Source organism: Dipodomys merriami, unplaced genomic scaffold, assembly GCF_024711535.1.
Source record: "Dipodomys merriami isolate MVZ:Mamm:240054 unplaced genomic scaffold, mDipMer1.0.p SCAF_15, whole genome shotgun sequence".
NCBI lineage: Eukaryota > Metazoa > Chordata > Mammalia > Rodentia > Heteromyidae > Dipodomys > Dipodomys merriami.
This window is the reverse complement of record NW_027202826.1, coordinates 4,765,836-4,783,742: the sequence shown is the minus strand read 5'-3', so window position 1 is coordinate 4,783,742 and position 17,907 is coordinate 4,765,836. Positions and strand designations below refer to the sequence as shown.

Sequence of the window (17,907 nt, the reverse complement as noted above, 5' to 3'; positions counted from 1 at the left end):
CACCTCCGTCAGCGTGTCCCCTGGGCTCAGGCACCTCTGTCAGCGTGTCCCCTGGGCTCGGGCACCTCTGTCAGCGTGTCCCCTGGGCTTGGGCACCTCCATCCAGCATGTCCCCAGGACTCCCTAAACACCATCCTTGGAAACTGCCTTCATTTATCTGTCCAACAAATCCGTAGCAAATCGAGAGTCTCAATCCACTCCCTCCACTTAAATGATCCCAGACACAGTGCCTCAATTCCACTGTGAAGACGCTGGAAAACTGCAGACATTTCCAGTTCTCACCATCAAAAACTAACTGGGATAGAGATAGATAGATAGATACATAAATAGATACATAGATACATAGATAGATACATAGATACATAGATAGATACATAGATACATAGATATATAGATAGATACATAGATACATAGAAGCATAGATAGATGCATAGGATGTTGATAATAAATAGATACATAGATTGAGGATAGATGACGTAGTATATATGTATATATATAGATAGGATAGGATGATAGATAGATAGGATGATGATGGTGATGATGATGATGATGATGATGATGATGATGATGATGGATAAGATGGAGATCTAGCTAGGATGATTGATTGATTGATTGGCTCTGACCAGCAGCATTAAGAGAAAAAAGACCTATGCCAAGGTACCAATTGTTATAATTAATTAAGATAATATGAACTGTGTGATCTGTTGGTTGATTAATCCCAGCACTTTTCTGTACACGTTTCTTGTATGTTTCTGCTTGCTAAGCTTGCTCTATTTTGGACAAATAGTAGCAACTAAGGAAGGTCAGGACATCACCTTCTGCACGAACATATGGGGAGCCGAGCTTGAGGCCTCAGCCTCTCCTCAGAGAAGCGGGGTCCAAGTGGCTGGCTCGCTCAAGCCCATCACACTCGTTCGCTAGGCTGCGCCAGGTGAACACACACAGCTTGCTCCCGGGTTTCCCAGAGCCCCGCTCTGCAGCTTGGGTCCTGCTGCGGGGGTAAGGACATGGGGTGGTGTCATGGGAGTAGAAGGGGCTCCCCTGGGAGCCCCTGGGGTCTGCAGGGCGGCTGGTTCCCTTCCCCTGGGGGCTTCCCTTTGTGTCTGTCTGGAATCTGCATCTCCTCCTCCTGTCCCCGCAGGAGCAGCACCCCGTGGGGCTCCCCCGGCCCACGGGTCCCATGCAGCCCTCTGGGCCCCCGGGCTCCAGTGGCATGGTCTCCGGAGGCAGCCCCGTGGGGCCTGGCTTCTTGGGGAGCCAGCCGCAGGCTGCCATCATGAAGCAGATGTTGATGGACCAGCGGGCTCAGCTGATGGAGCAACAGAAGCAACAGTTTCTGCGGGAGCAGCGGCAGCAGCAGCAGCAGCAGCAGCAGCAACAACAGATTCTGGCCGAGCAGGTAACAAGCCCAGGGTAGGCAGCCGGGCAGCGGGCACCTGCTGTGGTCCAGGGGTTGCCGCCCATGCGCCCCCACACACACACACCACGTCAAGATGCTCACGGACCGGCATTTCATAGGATCGTGGAGAACAGGCAGAATTCAGACCTTTTCACCTTGTTAGGCCTTTTCCTGTAACGAATTAGTTTGTTCTTCAAAGACAAGCTCCAACCACCCATTCAAGGGCCGTGGGCAGAGGGAATTCTTTGATTCCTGCCTGGCTCCTTGCTTCTGACTTCTCGTTCTGGGTCTGCGTCCTCGGCGCACGCTGGGCGCGGCTTCACGCTCTTTATAAGCCGGAATGTTTATTTCTGACATAAAGCAAATAATAGAAATTCAGAGAACTTTGTTTCCTGGAGGAGACTGTCAGAAAGGGCTGTGGAGACGTCTACGGGATTGGTTATGGAGAATGAATGAGGAAAGATAACGGAACAATAAGGCCCGGAGAACCGTGAGGGAGCCTGACCTGGGGGTCACGGGGCGGGAACACATTGAAGAAAATTCCTAACAGCTTCTAAAGCCACTCAGGGGATCTGTGAGCTAAAGGAAGGCCTGAACCTTCAGCATCTTGTCCAGCCCAGCCCTGCAATTCCCCCAGCTTAGAACGCCCTTGCCGCACTGCCCCCGCAGGTGTGGCTTTGTTTTGTTTTTAGAGATGCTAGCATCTGATTTAGTATTATCCCAAAGAGCAGCCTGAGGCTGTCCACGAGATCCCGGATGACCCCCGTGGGGTCTGCACAGGCCAGCTCGCGGGGAAAGCGCTTTACAGCTGTGGAGGGTGTCAGGGCGTGAGGCTGTCACACAAGGCTCAAAGCCCAGTGTAGCTCTGACTCCTAGTGGTTCCTTCTAGAATGTTCCAGATAGGATCTGCACTTCGGAGATTCACCAGGCATCCACCACCACCTACAGAAGTATAGAGAGGGGCCCGCTGGGGTCCCCTGGAATCAAGAAGGGCGGCTCGGAATAACGCCAGCCCTCCCCACCCAAAGAGAGAAATGGCCCCGTGGAGCATGGTTTGCATCTGTTCCCTGCTTCTGCTTTTTTTCTTTTTTTCTTTTTCCTGAACAGCTGTGTAATTATCTCCCTTTCTCCTGAGGCCAGAGAGCGCCTAGCAGCCATTGTACAAACAGGCCTCTCTCCCACACCTGCAGCAGGTGTGCGCGCCCACCAGCCAGCTCATCTCCCTTGGGCAGCCATAGTTGGGGCTTCAGAGGGAAGCGAGGCTTTGTAAATCCTCTCCGCGGCCCAACCCAGACGGGTCCGGCAGGCGTGCCCGGTGCCTGACGGATGGTGAGTCAGAGCGCAGAGGTGTGGGGTGACCCGACGCAACTTACCAGGGTGTCCCTACCTGGCCAGCAAACCCTGGGGAGCCAGGACAGAGGTGGAAAACCCGGAGGATTCAGAGAGATGCTTCTAAACAAGGCCCATCGAGCAAGGGGAGAATGAGAGACGGGCTGGAGATGCAGGACGTGGAGAGACGGGGTGTGGAAAAGACAGAGGAAGAGGGGACAACGCCCTGAGGATGGTTCCACACACCTGCCGCCTCCCCAGGAGGGCCCTGAGTCAGAATCTACACCTCCCTTTGCTTGTGATGCGCTTTGGGGGGAAATAAATTTCCTTAGCCTCCCTCTCTACCCAGCAAGGTAGATCTGAGGAGTTTCCACCACGTGGCAGTTGAAAGGTCACATGAGTTCACGTGTGCAGAATTCTTGGGAACCCATCTGCTCTGCAGACTCTGGGTACCAGTGCTAGAACCCGGGGCTCAGGAAGGCCTTGCAAGAGCCGCAGGCCCAAGCCAGGTGCCCGTGGCTCACACCTGTCATCCTAGCTGAGATCTGAGGATCGTAGTTCAAAGCCAGCCCAGGCAGGAAAGTCTGTGAGACTCTTATCTCCAATAAACTACCAGAAAAACCGGAAGTGGTGCTGTGGCTCAAGTGGTGTAGAGCACTCGCCTTGAGCTGAAGAGCTGAGGGACAGCGCCCAGGCCCAGAGTTCAAACCCGAAGACAGACCAAAAAAAAAAAAAAAAGAGCCCCAGCCAGTGCCAGCACGTCAGTGCAGCGTTTCTCCCGTACCTGCACACAATGCTTCATTACTCATTTCTGTTTATTTGTTTTGCACCGGGGCTGGGTTTGAACTCAAGGCATAAATGCTGCCCTTTAGCTTCTCCACTCAAGGCTAGTGGTGTATCTCCTGCGCCACAGCTCCATTCCAGCTTGTTAGTGGTCCATTGGAGAGAAGAGCCTCATGGACTTTTCCCACACTGGCTTCAAACCATGATCCTCAGATCTCAGCCTCCTGAGAAGCTAGGACTACAGGCGTGAGCCACTGGCTCCATGCTTAATTAAAAAGAGTGTTTACTAACATGGGCCATCTCCATAGTCTCAAGTTGAAAGCTCTCAACTTTGATTTTTTTTTTTTTTTTGTCAGCACTAAGACTCAAACCCAGCATGTCTCACACGCTAGGCAAGTACGGCACCAGGGCCTGAGCTACGTCCAAGTACTGATAGCACATCAACATCGTGCTGATTTGCGGTTATCAAAATGGTTCTAGGGCTTTCAGTTTTAGGAACAGTGCACTGGAGACACTTGTATGACCTCAGAGCACCTGGGAGGGAAAGCGGAAGGATGTGGGATCCTGCAGATCTTTGGGAACATTAACCAGATTCCCAGTTGATCTGGTGGTCAGAGGGGCGTGGGTGGACAAGGTGTGAGTTAACATTGAAGCGTGGCACATGTCACCTCTCATTCTCTCCCAGACATTCTTTAGAAAGAAGAACTTCAGGTCCCTTAGGAGATATTCAAAGCTGGACACCGGTAGCTCATGCCTGAAATCCTCCCTACTCAGGAAGCTGAGAGCTGAGGATCATGGTTCAAAGCCAGCCTGGGCAGGAAAGTCCATAAGACTCATAGCTCCAGTTAACCACCAAAAAGCCAGAAGTAGAGCTTTGGGTCAGTGGTAGAAAGCTAGCCTTGAGCAAAACAGCTCAGGGGCAGTGCCCAGGCCCGAGTTCAAGTCTAGACACACACACACACACACACACACACACACACACACACACACACACACACACACACAGAGCACACACACAGCACATCAAGAGACATTCAGTATCATGAATTCCTATTAGTTTACAAATGAGGAAACTGAGTCCAGTACTGCTATGATTATGTGAGAAAAACCAAGCCAGGAAGGAAGTAGAGACTCCTGGCCATACCCCAGCTCTATCCCGGCTGCATGGGCCTGTTCCTACATGTGCTATCGTCCGTTCTTGTATTCTAGAGGAAGTTTGGCTGAGAAGCATGCAGACACTCAGCTTCCTTTCCCTGATGCCTTCACATCGCTGTCTAAACTTCAGTGGTCAACCCATTCCTTCACTTCAACAGTGTCCTTCAGAACCAGTTAGTAGAAACATAGGCCGGGCTCAACAGGGTACAGGTTGTTTATTTGTTTGTTTGTTTTCCTGTTGCTGCCATAATTCTGGCTGGCCTTAGAAAGAATAAGAAGAAAAAAGAAAATTCTAAAGTTGCCAAGGAAGAGACGAAAGGGAAAGAGAGAGAAGAAGACAGAGAGAGAGAGAGAGAGGAAGAAGTAAACACGTGAAGAAGCAGTCAATGTATGTTACTTTCATAATGAGCAGTCCAAAGATCAGGGACCTTGTTGCATGTTCTCTGTGCCTCTGGCAGATAAAAGGTGCTTAATGAATATTCAGCAGTTTCAAGGCGGTTTAGCTGCATCCAAAGGTCACACGGCTACTTGATAGCACACCTGGAGCTGAACCCTCTTCACCCTTTCCATCTGCATTACCGTGATGACCGTAATCACTCGCCCAGGGCCAGCAGCATGCTCGCTGCTCACAATCTGAACAAAAGAAGAAAAGTGAAAACACAGGCTCCCACCTGGCCGCCTCAAAGCAGTAAATGCTGAATATTTTACTTGTGGAGATGTAGTTTACAGGCAGTGGGGTTTCATGGTGATATGATTGGCCTTGTCCATATCTACTGAGAAGCCCATCTTTGTATGCCCAAAGCGTCTGTTTAGGTCATTAAGAAGTAGCTGTTTAGCCAGGCGCCTGTGGCTCACACCTGTTATCCTAGCAACTCAGGAGGCTGTGATCTGAAGATCAGTATTTGAAGCCAGTGCAGGTAGGAAAGTCTGTGAGATTCTTATCTCCATTTAACCAGCAAAAAGCTGGAAGTGGAGGTATGGGTCAAATGGTAGCATACTAGTCCTGAGTGAAAGTGCTACAGCTAGGCCCAAGTTCAAGACCCAGTAAGTCAATAAATAAGTAAAAAGAGAGTTCCTTGTCCCTTTGAGCCAGTTCCCCCAGGCCCCGCAGGCTGACTAAATGCCACCCTCCGTGGGCATTGTGTTTGAACCAGCAAGTCTCGCATCAGAATGCGGGCAGTGTCACCAACAGGCGTGGGCAGGCATGCGCATAGCAGTTGTTTGCAACGCGTAAACAATCAGAAGCAAGCCAGGGCTGTGGCTCACACCTGTCATCCCAGCTAGTCAGGAGGCTGAAATCTGAGGATTGCAGCTCAAAGCCAGCCTGGGCAGGAAAGGCTGTGAGAATCTCCACCAGAAAATCAGAAGTGGCGCTGTAGCTCAAAGTGGTAGAGCAAAAAAGCTCAGACAGTGCCCAGTCCCAGAGTCCAAGTCCCACTTCCGACCGAAGAAAAAAGAGGTCCCCCCAAATGGATGGCGCAGGTGGCATGTTCGTCCAGCGGGACGTTGGTGAGCACGATGAACAGGGTCCACGCCTCCGTGGGTCGAGATCACACACAGCCATCGGGGTGGGAAGCTGGGCGGGTGGCTTTGCCCAGCTCCCTGCCGGAGGCACAGGAGCGGACTGAACTGGTCTGTGAGGTTCAGAGTTCAAGTGAGGTGCCTCAGCCAAGGATGGCCTCAGCCAGGGCCATGGAGGACGGGGTTCGGGGCTCCTGGACTCGGGGGGCTGGGCGGGGCAGGGTCTGCTCTGTGAGCGCCCATCCACCTCTACACTTAAACCCTCTGCGCTCGCCTGCGTGGGTGCAGACCATCCACGCAAAGCTTCGCGTGGGAGGCAAGCCCGTGCCCCTGCGGACCACGGGTGTTGCATTACGTGGCTCTCCCTGCTCAGCCCTGTCCGTCCCCCGCTGCCCTGACCTCCGCCCTCAGTCTAGCCCTGTCCGTCCCCCCCCCCGCTGCCCCTGACCTTCGCCCTCTGTCTAGCCCTATCCATCCCCCCCTGCCCCCTGACCCCCGCCCTCTGTCTCAGCCCTGTCCATCCCCCGCTGCCCCCCAACCTCTGCCCTCTGTCTAGCCCTGTCCATCCCCCGCTGCCCCCTGACCTCCGCCCTCTGTCTAGCCCTGTCCGCCCCCCCCGCTGCCCCGACCTCTGCCCTCTGTCTAGCCCTGTCCATCCCCCCGCTGCCCTGACCTCCACCCTCTGTCTAGCCCTGTCCGTCCCCCTGCTGCCCCTTGACCTCTGCCCTCTGTCTAGCCCTGTCTGTCCCCCCGCTGCCCTGACCTCCGCCCTCTGTCTAGCCCTGTCCGTCCCCCGCTGCCCTGACCTCCGCCCTCTGTCTCAGCCCTGTCCGTCCCCCCCACCTCCCCCCTGCTGCCCTGACCTCCGCCCTCTGTCTAGCCCTGTCCGTCCCCCCTGCTGCCCTGACCTCCGCCCTCTGTCTAGCCCTGTCCATCCCCCGCTGCCCTGACCTCTGCCCTCTGTCTAGCCCTGTCTGTCCCCCCCCCCCGCTGCCCTGACCTCCGCCCTCTGTCTAGCCCTGTCCGTCCCCCCCCCGCTGCCCTGACCTCCGCCCTCTGTCTAGCCCTGTCTGTCCCCCGCTGCCCTGACCTCCGCCCTCTGTCTAGCCCTGTCCATCCCCCCCCCGCTGCCCTGACCTCCGCCCTCTGTCTAGCCCTGTCCGTCCCCCACTGCCCTGACCTCCGCCCTCTGTCTAGCCCTGTCCGTCCCCCGCTGCCCTGACCTCCGCCCTCTGTCTAGCCCTGTCCGTCCTCCCCCCCCCCCGCTGCCCTGACCTCCGCCCTCTGTCTAGCCCTGTCCGTCCCCCACTGCCCTGACCTCCGCCCTCTGTCTAGCCCTGTCCGTCCCCCGCTGCCCTGACCTCCGCCCTCTGTCTAGCCCTGTCCATCCCCCCCCCCGCTGCCCTGACCTCCGCCCTCTGTCTAGCCCTGTCCGTCCCCCACTGCCCTGACCTCCGCCCTCTGTCTAGCCCTGTCCATCCCCCGCTGCCCTGACCTCCGCCCTCTGTCTAGCCCTGTCCGTCCTCCCCCCCCCCGCTGCCCTGACCTCCGCCCTCTGTCTAGCCCTGTCCGTCCCCCCCCCCCCCGCTGCCCTGACCTCCGCCCTCTGTCTAGCCCTGTCCGTCCTCCCCCCCCCCCCGCTGCCCTGACCTCCGCCCTCTGTCTAGCCCTGTCCGTCCTCCCCCCCCCCCACCGCTGCCCTGACCTCCACCCTCTGTCTAGCCCTGTCCGTCCTCCCCCCCCCCCCCCCCGCTGCCCTGACCTCCGCCCTCTGTCTAGCCCTGTCCGTCCCCCGCTGCCCTGACCTCCGCCCTCTGTCTAGCCCTGTCCGTCCTCCCCCCCCCCGCTGCCCTGACCTCCGCCCTCTGTCTAGCCCTGTCCGTCCTCCCCCCCCCCGCTGCCCTGACCTCCGCCCTCTGTCTAGCCCTGTCCGTCCCCCCCCCCCCCGCTGCCCTGACCTCCGCCCTCTGTCTAGCCCTGTCCGTCCCCCGCTGCCCTGACCTCCGCCCTCTGTCTAGCCCTGTCCGTCCTCCCCCCCCCCCCCGCTGCCCTGACCTCCGCCCTCTGTCGTTGCAGCAGCTGCAGCAGGTGCATCTCCCCCGGCCGCACGTCCAGCAGCAGCGGAGCCCGTACCCCGGGCAGCAGGTCAGCCAGTTTCAAGGTGAGAGCTGCCCGCCTCCCCGAGAGCAGAGCGTGATTCGGTCGTCCGTGCCGTACCTCCCACACCCACAGCTGGTGCTCAGCCCATCAGGATCACCAGGCCCAGGACCAGCCCCAGTGCCTCCCTGACCTTTGACCCAAGGACTTGCACTTCTACCACACTCTCAGGAGCTGTGGATCCTGTTGGCTAAAATGACTGCTGGATAGAATGAGCCAATTAAAACTATAAAATCCGCTAACGTCACCAGTGTCCCCTCAGTTGTGTAGGTTCACAGTCATTTATTGTATCTTACAAAAAAAAAAAAAAAACAAACCCATAGCCAGGCACCAGTGGCTCACACCTGTAATCCTAGCTACTCGGGAGGCTGAGATCTGAGGATCGCAGTTCAAAGCCAGCCTGGGCAGGAAAGTCCGTCAGACTCTTCTCTTTAATAAACCACTAGAAAACTGGAAGTGGTGCTGTGGCTCAAGTGGTAGAGCGCTCACCCTGAGCTGAAGAGCTGAGGGACAGTGCCCAGGCCCAGAGTTCAAGCCCCACAACAGACCAAAAAAAAAAAAGCAAAAGAAAAAATAAACCCACTAAGTTTTCGATATTCCTTTGTATTACAAGACACAGACATTGTATGTATACAAACGGTTCTAGATTCTTTAGATCTGGTTTTCAAAGTTTTACTTCTGGAATTTCTCTGACACGCAAAACCACTGGTAAGAAATCTTGAGCAAAGAGCCAGGGTCCCTGAGCAGATGGGTGCGGAACACAGTTTTCTTAAATGTGCTCACGTGGTATTTCCACTTGCTTTACGGACAGCCTGGATGGCACGAGGGTACGCATCTAGGCAGACGGCAGACTGACGGGTAATGCTGTCCTCAGAGCCCCGCACCCGCCTCCCATCGCAGGTCTCCCTGACCCGCTGCGCTGCACGCTGAGCGCCGCACCGCACCGCTCCGCACCAGCAGTCACATCACATGCCCGTGAGGAAGCTCCTGGTCCATGAATAGAGGCTTCTCAGGCATAGAAACAGGGCAGAGGCTCTGGGGGGGGGGTGGGGGAGAATTGCACGGTATCATCTTTATTTGAATATGGAAGGTTTTCTTTGACGTTATGGTGTTAACCAGCAGACAAGAAAATTAATGTGACTACAGCGTCTCATGGTAAGAGCTGTTTTAGACAGAAAAGAGAAGTCTGTTTAACACATGCTGTAATCGGGTGGAGACAATTTGATTTCCTGATTGCATTTGGATTTTGTTTCCTTTGTATATTTAAAATCATTGAAGGCATAAAGCTAAGCTAATGAAAGGCTTTTTATTTCACTTAGGTTGAAAATGTTGTGCTGAGGGTTGATTTTTCAAATGTTTTTTAAAATAATCGTTCCATCTAACCGGAAGCAGTGGCTTAAGCTACAATCCCATCCACTCAGGAGGATCCTGACTCAAGGCCAGCCAAGGAAAAAGTTCACAAGACCCCATTTTGACCAGTAAGGCTGGATGTGGCAACACAAGCCTGTCATCCTAGCTACTCAGGAGGCTGAGATCTGAGGATCATGGTTCAAATCCAGCTGGCAGGACAGTCCATGAGACTCTTATCTGCAGTAAAGAAAACCGGAAGTGGCCCTGTGGCTTAAATGGTAGAGCACTAGCCTTGAGCTGAAGAGCTGAGGGACAGCGCCCAGGCCCAGAGTTCAAGCCCCACAACCGACAAAAAAAAAAAAAAAGAAAAGAAATGAGAAGGAAAGAAGGAAGGAAGGAAGGAAGGAAGGAGAAGCAGGAAGGGAAGGAGGAAGGAGAGAGGGAAAAGAATTACACCTCGGTAGTGCAGACATTTATAGTACATAAACATAATGGCGGGCTCTGTTAAAGGGCACTGCAGCATTCCTCTAGAGAAAGGAACCTATTCCTCAACTGCAAAATTAATCCAGACAATATCCATTCCTTCAACATAGCCAAATGAGTATGCAACAAAAAATGTCCAAACCACCAACATCCTTCCATCGCTTTCCGGCCGTCCATCCACCTGTGTATATAATTTGGGTCTTTCTGTCCAATCAATCCAAGTCAGCAGTGGTTTCCCTTAAGTTTTTCCATAAGCAACAATAGCTTATTTCACTCCAGCTGATGCAGCCGGCCATACCATCAATAGCTAAGGTCACAAAACTTCCTAACAAGATTGCAAGTTTCAGGATATAAGACCATCCAAAACTTTTGCTTTTTCAAAATAAAAATCACTTGTCTAAAATCAAGCTTGAAGCAAGAAAGTGAAATATTTCTGAGGATTTAGTTGAAATCTTCCAGGTTTCCCTGCCATAACCATGTGATTTTTCAATACAGCATGATATTGATCCTAACCCACAAAAACTTAAGTCATAATCAAAATTCCCATAATTTTCTTTCTCAAAGAAAGGAAGAAAATATGGAGACATATTTGCTGCCCAGAAATCAATAACCCCATCAGAAAGACACACACATACACACACACACACACACACACACACACACACACACACACACACACACACTAAGTTCAGTTATCTAACAATATGCCAGCTTTAACGAGGTTATACTGTTCTCTTCTGGTGGTGCAAGTGCACCCAAATTTGCTTATCATATTGATTCGCTCCCATACTGCATCTTCTTTAAATGTCCAGGGGAGAAAACTATTCTTCTTTTTCTCGTAGACTTACTCGTTAACTGGGATATAAAGAATCTATTTTGTGCCCCTCTATTCCTTTACAACACAGACTGGGTGTGCTGTGGGCGACACTTTGTTCTGGTTCCCATGCACTGTATCCCAGGAACCTGTGAACAAGGACTCCTTCATGGAAGTTGAAGGACTTTATTTGGATCCTCTGGCCAACAGAGGATGCTGCAGCAGCAGCATTCAAAGTGTCTTAGCCACGCACAGAGAGAAGTAGGTAGTAGCATCGCTGACTTGAGAGGGTGGATTTGGCTACAGAAAGGCAGGAAGTTCATTGCCAAACAGCCTGAGGCGGGACGATTTCCTGTCCTCGCTGCAGAACCCTCTGTGCCTCCCTGGTGTTAGAATTAGGGGGGGTCTGGAGCCCATGAGAGCCACAAGGTGGATCGGAAAGTGTCCCATTTGTCCAAACAGCTTCTCAGCAAGACAGTGGCCTTTAACCCCTCAAAACCTGCTCAAGTCTTGAGGGGAGTTGTTTTCATTGGTAGTGTTCTCCACTTGGAGGATACTCCAACTGGGAGATGCAGAGTGAGGTAATGTTTCTTCTCCATTCAGCCCAAAAGGTGAATGCTCCCTCCTCTCTAGAAGACTAGGAATCCAGTTGAGCGGATGGTATCATATCCAAAAGAGAAATCATTTGCTTCTGAAGTGTGGACACAAATGTCAGGGTTTTGTGAGGTAGAAAAGTAGACTACAAGCCTGACACTGGTAGCTCACACCTGTAATCCTAACTATTCGGGAGGTGAGGCTCTGAGGATCACCGTGTGAAGCCAGTCTGGACAAGAAAGTCCAGGAGACCCCTGTCTCTGATTAATCACCAAAAAATGCAGAAGTGGAGCTCTGACGAAAGCAGTAGAGTGCCAATGTTGAGCATACCTGCTAAGGGACAGAGCCTCAGCCCTGAGTTTACACCCTGTTACAGGAGAATGCCAAAATGTAAGCTACAAAAGGCTCCTGCAGTATTATGTTCCTGAGTTTGTGGGTCCAAAAGATTGTCCGTGTTTCAGAACTAGATGGTGAGAATCTGGGTGACTTTCACATTTGCCCTTGAGTTTAATGCTTTCCAAATTATATATACTCGCCTCATAGAAATGCATGTGTGTATACACGTGTATATGCATTACACACACGCATATGTATTATCACAGGATAGATAGATAGATAGATAGATAGATAGATAGATAGATAGATAGATAGATAGATAGAGACAGATTGATTGATTTACTTCGGGAATTTCCAGCGTGGCAGCGTGCTGCTGATGGAGACTCGTGAGTGACACGTGCTTTCTCCCCTTAGGCTCCCCCCAGGACATGGCCACGGCGAGAAGCCAGGCGGCCCTGCAGAGCCTGCGGACATCCCGGATGATGGCACAGAACGCGGGCATGATGGGCATGGGGCCCTCCCAGAACCCAGGGACGATGGCCAGCGCCGCAGCCCAGTCGGAGATGGGACTGGCCCCTTACAGCGCCCCTCCGACCAGCCAGCCAGGGATGTACACCATGAGCACAGGGATGACCCAAATGTTGCAGCACCCAAACCAAAGTGGCATGAGCATCCCCCACAGCCAGGCCCAGGGACCACGGCAGCCTGCCTCCGGCCAAGGGGTAGGGATGGTGAGCGGCTTTGGGCAGAGCATGCTGGTCAGTGCCCAGCACCCGCCGATGAAAGGCCCGGGGGGCCAGGCCTTGCCCAGGACCCAGGGCCCCTCCAGGCTGCAGTCCGTCATGGGGGCCGTCCAACAAGGAGCACAAACCTGGCAGCAGAGGAGCCTGCAGGGGCTGCCCGGGAGGACTAGTGGAGAACTGGCACCCTTCAACAATGGAACCAGCTACCCACTTCAGGCCGCCCAGCCCAGACTCACCAAGCAACACTTTCCGCAGGGCCTGAGCCAGTCGGTCATGGACGCTAACCCTGCCGCGGTGAGGACCCTCAACCCGGCCGCCATGGGTCGGCAGATGATGCCGCCGCTCCCTGGGCAGCAGGGCGCCAGCCAGGCACGGCCAATGGTCATGTCTGGCCTGAGCCAAGCTGTCCCTGGCATGCCGGCGTTCAACCAGCCCTCGGCACAGCAGCAGATACCCGGTGGCAGCTACGCCACAAGCAGCCAGAGCCAAGCCTATGAGCGCCCCCCTCAGGACATGTCGTACAATTACAGCGGCGACGGGGCTGGGCCTGCCTTTGCTGGCCTCCCGGACAGTGCTGACCTCGTAGACTCCATCATCAAAGGCGGGCCCGGGGATGAGTGGATGCAAGAACTCGATGAGTTGTTTGGGAACCCCTAGTCCCGTGGGGTCCGGAGAGCCACACGTGGAGTGGTGAAAGTTTCACCGATAAAAGAAACAGGATGCCAGTCCATCCTGGGTTGGCTTTTTTTTTTCAATTGTTGTTTTTTGACCCATGTACACGAAGCAGAACTGCAGCTGGCTGGTGGTAGAAAATCCAGATGTGAGTCCCCGGCTCCACAGGGCCTTCTTCCAACTGATTTTCACACCGCAATCAGGTCGAGACGGCATACAGATCCCAGCTGCAGAGAGGGAACAGAGAGAGAGCGCGAGCAAACGAACGGGAAAGACCAGCAGCCTGGTCCTCGGCCCTGCACGGCTGTCACGGCCTGGCTCAGCCAGGGCTGCCCCCGCCCAGAGGGCTGCGGCCTGGGGTGAAGTCTCCGCTGCCCACCAGCTCCGGGTCCTGAGACCACAGCTTTGGAGAGGAGAGCAAGCTGGGGCCAAAGGATGCTGCGGGAGGCTGCGAGAAAACTGCGCGGGCCACAGGCACAGGTCAGGCACGGAGCGCAGCCAGCAGGCCCGGGGGATCGCTGTGGAGCTTGCGTGTGCTGCGGCGACCCTCTGGAATTACAAGGAGTTGCTGCTGCTCCGTTCTGCCCTCCTGGGGAGCAGCCCTAGCCTCACCCCGGTTTGGGTTGGAGCCTCCTCGGGTTCCCATACAACATGGTACAGCCCGGCAGAGGGACCCTGCCCGGTTCTGTGTGTGCCATCTGGCAACCTTCCACTCGCCCCCGGCCCTGCCTCTGTTCCTCCTGACCTCCAGCCCGCCCACCTTTGCGTCTCCTGACGGACTAGCCATGAAGTGAGGCTTCGGGGCCAGAGTCAAGATAAAGGAAGAAGGATGCAGGCCATGCCCGAAACACACAGGCAACGCTGGAGCTCCCTTTCCTCACCACGTGTAGCGTGGAACGAGCGTCTCTGCTTGGAACGGAGTGGGCTGTGCTGATTGCAGGTGCAGGTGTATGTGACCACATCCAAGGCTTCTAGCATCTACCCCTGGGGAGGAATGGCCTGGAAACCACTGGTTCCGGTTCCCGGGAGAGGATCCCAGAGGGGACTCTAAAACCAGCCTTGTTTGTCATCCCTACCAGAAAGTCAGATACCAAACCCTTGAGAGAGAGAGAGAGGCAGAAAATGCAATCGCTCTACCTTACGAAGGTGGGTGACCAATGAGATGGATGCGCTTCTTTCTTTATAGGCCGAGTGATCGGGTCGGTCATTCTCTGTAAGTCAGCCCATCTACCCTACAGAAAACCCACCCAAAGGGATCGCGGGCCTGCGCTGTCAGGCTCCTCTCTTGGTCTCTGCCCCCCGGGGCCTCCCATTTTGGAGGCCAAGTGACACAAGTATTGTCTATGCTGGGTAGCTCCCCTCCCCCCATGCTTATAGCTGGGCTCCTGTGCACTGCACACACCCATCCTAGAAGGCCAGAGGCTGAGGAGGGCTGGACAGCAGGACAGGGAAGGTGGGCTCCACCCAGAAGCCAGGGTAGAGGCTGTGAAGGGGGGTGGGCAGGCAGCATGACCCCCGACTTCCTCTCCATAGGCCAAGGGTCCGAGACCTGCTCAACACAGGGCCGGAAAGTGGCTGTACGGCCTCTCCAAAGAGGCTGGCAGGGGGGGGGGGGGGTGAACTCTCAAGAGGAGGGCGCTACCAAGGAAACTGAGTAAAAGCAGATGAAAACCAAAAAATAACGATAATAAGTAACAATAAAGTAGACAAATGAGAAGACACAGAATACATAATTAATTGCCTTTTCCTGCTAGGCAGGTCCAGGAAATAAATACATAAGCAATGATGAGAAACTAGAGGTAGCTGCTGGACAGAAGGGAGGCTCCGCTGTCTCTCAAACACAGCTTCCTCCAAGTGCTCAGTAAGAGGACCAACTACTAGAGAGGTAGATTTTAATACAGTTGTTCTGTTTCTACTACGGTGCTGATGTATATGTAATGTCTTTAAAAAAGTTATTTGTACATAAGTTTTTACAATACTGCAGATATCACTGGGTCTACTATCTGTAAATATATATACATATAAATATAAATATAAATATATATATACTGTTTGTTTAAAATAGAGTATTTTTATTTCATTCCTTAATTCATCATCATGGCAGTGGGACAGCACTTCAGACATCTAATTTGTACTGTAGAATGTACGGCAACCCAATCCGTTTGATTCCCATTTTTCTAGTTTTCTGTTTTTACTTTGTACACTGAGCATTGCTATCTCCTTTTAAGAAATGTGCAGAACTCTGAAATGTAGAAATGATGTCTACATACCACTTTTAAAGAAAAAAAAAACACAAAATAAATGATCATTATCTAAATCAATCCAAAGACTCATTCATTTCAGGGTCCTCACTGATCGCCAGCATTACTTAGATGTACTCTTCCCGGGTCTCAACTGATTCATGCCATTCCTTTATCAAAAGTTGGATGGTATTATTTTATTTTAAACATTTATTTAACAGTCACAAACAGTTGTTTTTTGTTCGTTTCTAGCTGTACTTGGGTTTGAACCAGGGCCTCACACTTGCTAGGCCAGCTCTTTAAGCATTTGAGCCAGGCCTCTGACCCTCCTTGTCTTGGTTATTGTTTTGAAATAGGGTCTCACGTTATGCCCAGGCCAGCCTGGACTGCAGTCCTCCTATTGGTGCTTCTGCATACTGCTGGGATGGTAAGCACACACTACCACTCCCAGCCCTTGATTGAAATGGAGACTTACAAAGGTCCCTTGATTTGGGCTGGGAAGGTGGCTCAGTGGTAGAGCGCTTGCATTGCATGCCTGAGGCCCTGGGTTCGATTCCTCAGCACCACATAAGCAAAAAGAAAAAAGCCGGAAGTGGTGCTCTGGCCACTCTGGTAGAGCGCTAACCTTGAGCTGAATGAAGAGCTGAGGGACAGCGCCCAGGCCCAGAGTTCAGGCACCACTTCCGGTTTTCTGATTGTGCATTGGAGATAGCCAGCCTAGGCTGGCTTTGAACCGTGATCCTCAGATCTCAGCCTCCCGAGTAGCTAGGATTACAGGTGTGAGCCATAGGCGCCTGGCTTCCCAGGCCTTTCTAATTCAACTACACAACTGGAACTTTCTACAGAATAGAGTACGCTGAGGGATGGGGCAGGGAGCGGGGCGGAAGGAACAGTCTGCTTCTCAAGGATCCTCTGGAGGTCCATGTATTGATCTAGCCCTCCAGCCAATCAATTTCCAACTGGCTCCTTCAGAAGACTCAGAAAACGGGTTGTCAGAATTTAATGCTAGAAAATGGAAGCACAAATCAAGGAATATTAGGAAGAGAGTAACATACACTCTCAGTAAGAGTCCATCTCATGTCTCCCAGCCTACACTGCCTCTGTCGATGCAGACCCTGCCCGGCATTGCCTGCGTCCACTGCTCCAGCTGAAATCCATGGCCTTCTAGCCAGTCACTCACTGCTGCACAAGTGAGAGGCTGCTGCTTGTTAGGACAGACTGATACAGGATGATGCTCCGAGCTCCCCACAGCATTAGGCAGAGACCAGAACGTGGCTTAATGTCACGCGTTGGCTTCTTCCCCTTCTCTAACTGTGGCCCCAGACCTTTCCCTGTCTCCTCTTGGAATCCCTCAGTTAATACCTCACAAAAATGTAGTGCATTTCTCCACTTCTGGGAGATCTGTCCTTGAATTCCCTATGGAACTTTAAAGAGCATAGTAAAACAACACATTACAAAACTGTCTGGGCTGTGCACAAAAATAGACCACGGAGGAAAAAAAAATAGAACACAGAACAAAGCCAGCCTCAAAAGTGGGTTTTCGTGTGCACAAACCAAGAGAAAGCATGGTCTCCATTGTGGCGAGCTTTGCTTCCAGTGGACCAGTTCCCAGATGAGGGAGAACATGGGGAAGCCAATGAAGGGAAAAACACAAAGCTCCAAGAAGGGTTGATCACCCCTAGTTCTGACTGATTGAAGCCTCAGTGGTAAACTCATACGAACCTGTGTTTGGCACTGGGGGACACATGAATACTCCTCCACACACACATTTGTTGTTTTTTTTTTTTCTTAAATAAATTGTTAGCTGTCTTCAGACAAAAGCTAACGGTGGTGCCGAAGTTGATATTGAAATAGTCTTTTCCCAGAAACTTAGCATCTACCTAGAACACAGCTCTGGAGGAATGTCTAGAAGATGTCAAGAGCAAACAGATCTCCAATGATTCGAGACACGGCATTTCGGGTATTGATTGATTCGTAAGATTTTGCTTTGTGTTTTCAGGTGAACGCCACACGTTCCCCACATGGCTCAGCCCAGAATGTCTTTCCAGCCGTTGGTTGCAGCAGGACACACACACTATGCGGGCCATCCCAAAGACATCCTCTCCAGCCACCTTGACGGGGTCAGGGCCTGAATTCCTTCCCTCCTCATTTGAGACCCACGGCTAGCAGGGGCAAGCACGGGTGCTCGGGAGAGTTGGCTCATGTCTGTCTGTCATCCTCCTGGGAGAGGTGGGCCGGCCACGCCAGCCTCTCACAGAAGGCTTGGGCCACGGCGTTACCGGAGGTCAACTGGCTTGGTGAGGCCTGGTAGAGCCTCGTCGAAGTTTGTCT

The 17,907-nt window shown here is 52.9% G+C and overlaps 1 protein-coding gene across 1 annotated transcript in view; it reads left to right on the top strand.

Moving 5' to 3' along the window:
* The window catches only part of Maml3 (mastermind like transcriptional coactivator 3), a 137,943-nt gene extending 122,286 nt beyond the window's left edge, over positions 1–15,657 (top strand). Inside the window, exons 2-4 of the mRNA XM_070022117.1 lie at positions 1,142–1,399; positions 8,264–8,348; positions 12,336–15,657. Of these exons, the coding sequence (XP_069878218.1) occupies positions 1,142–1,399; positions 8,264–8,348; positions 12,336–13,321 (1,329 nt within the window). The 3' untranslated portion in view covers positions 13,322–15,657. The remainder of the gene's footprint in view (positions 1–1,141; positions 1,400–8,263; positions 8,349–12,335) is intronic.
* The last annotated feature ends 2,250 nt before the right edge of the window (positions 15,658–17,907 follow it).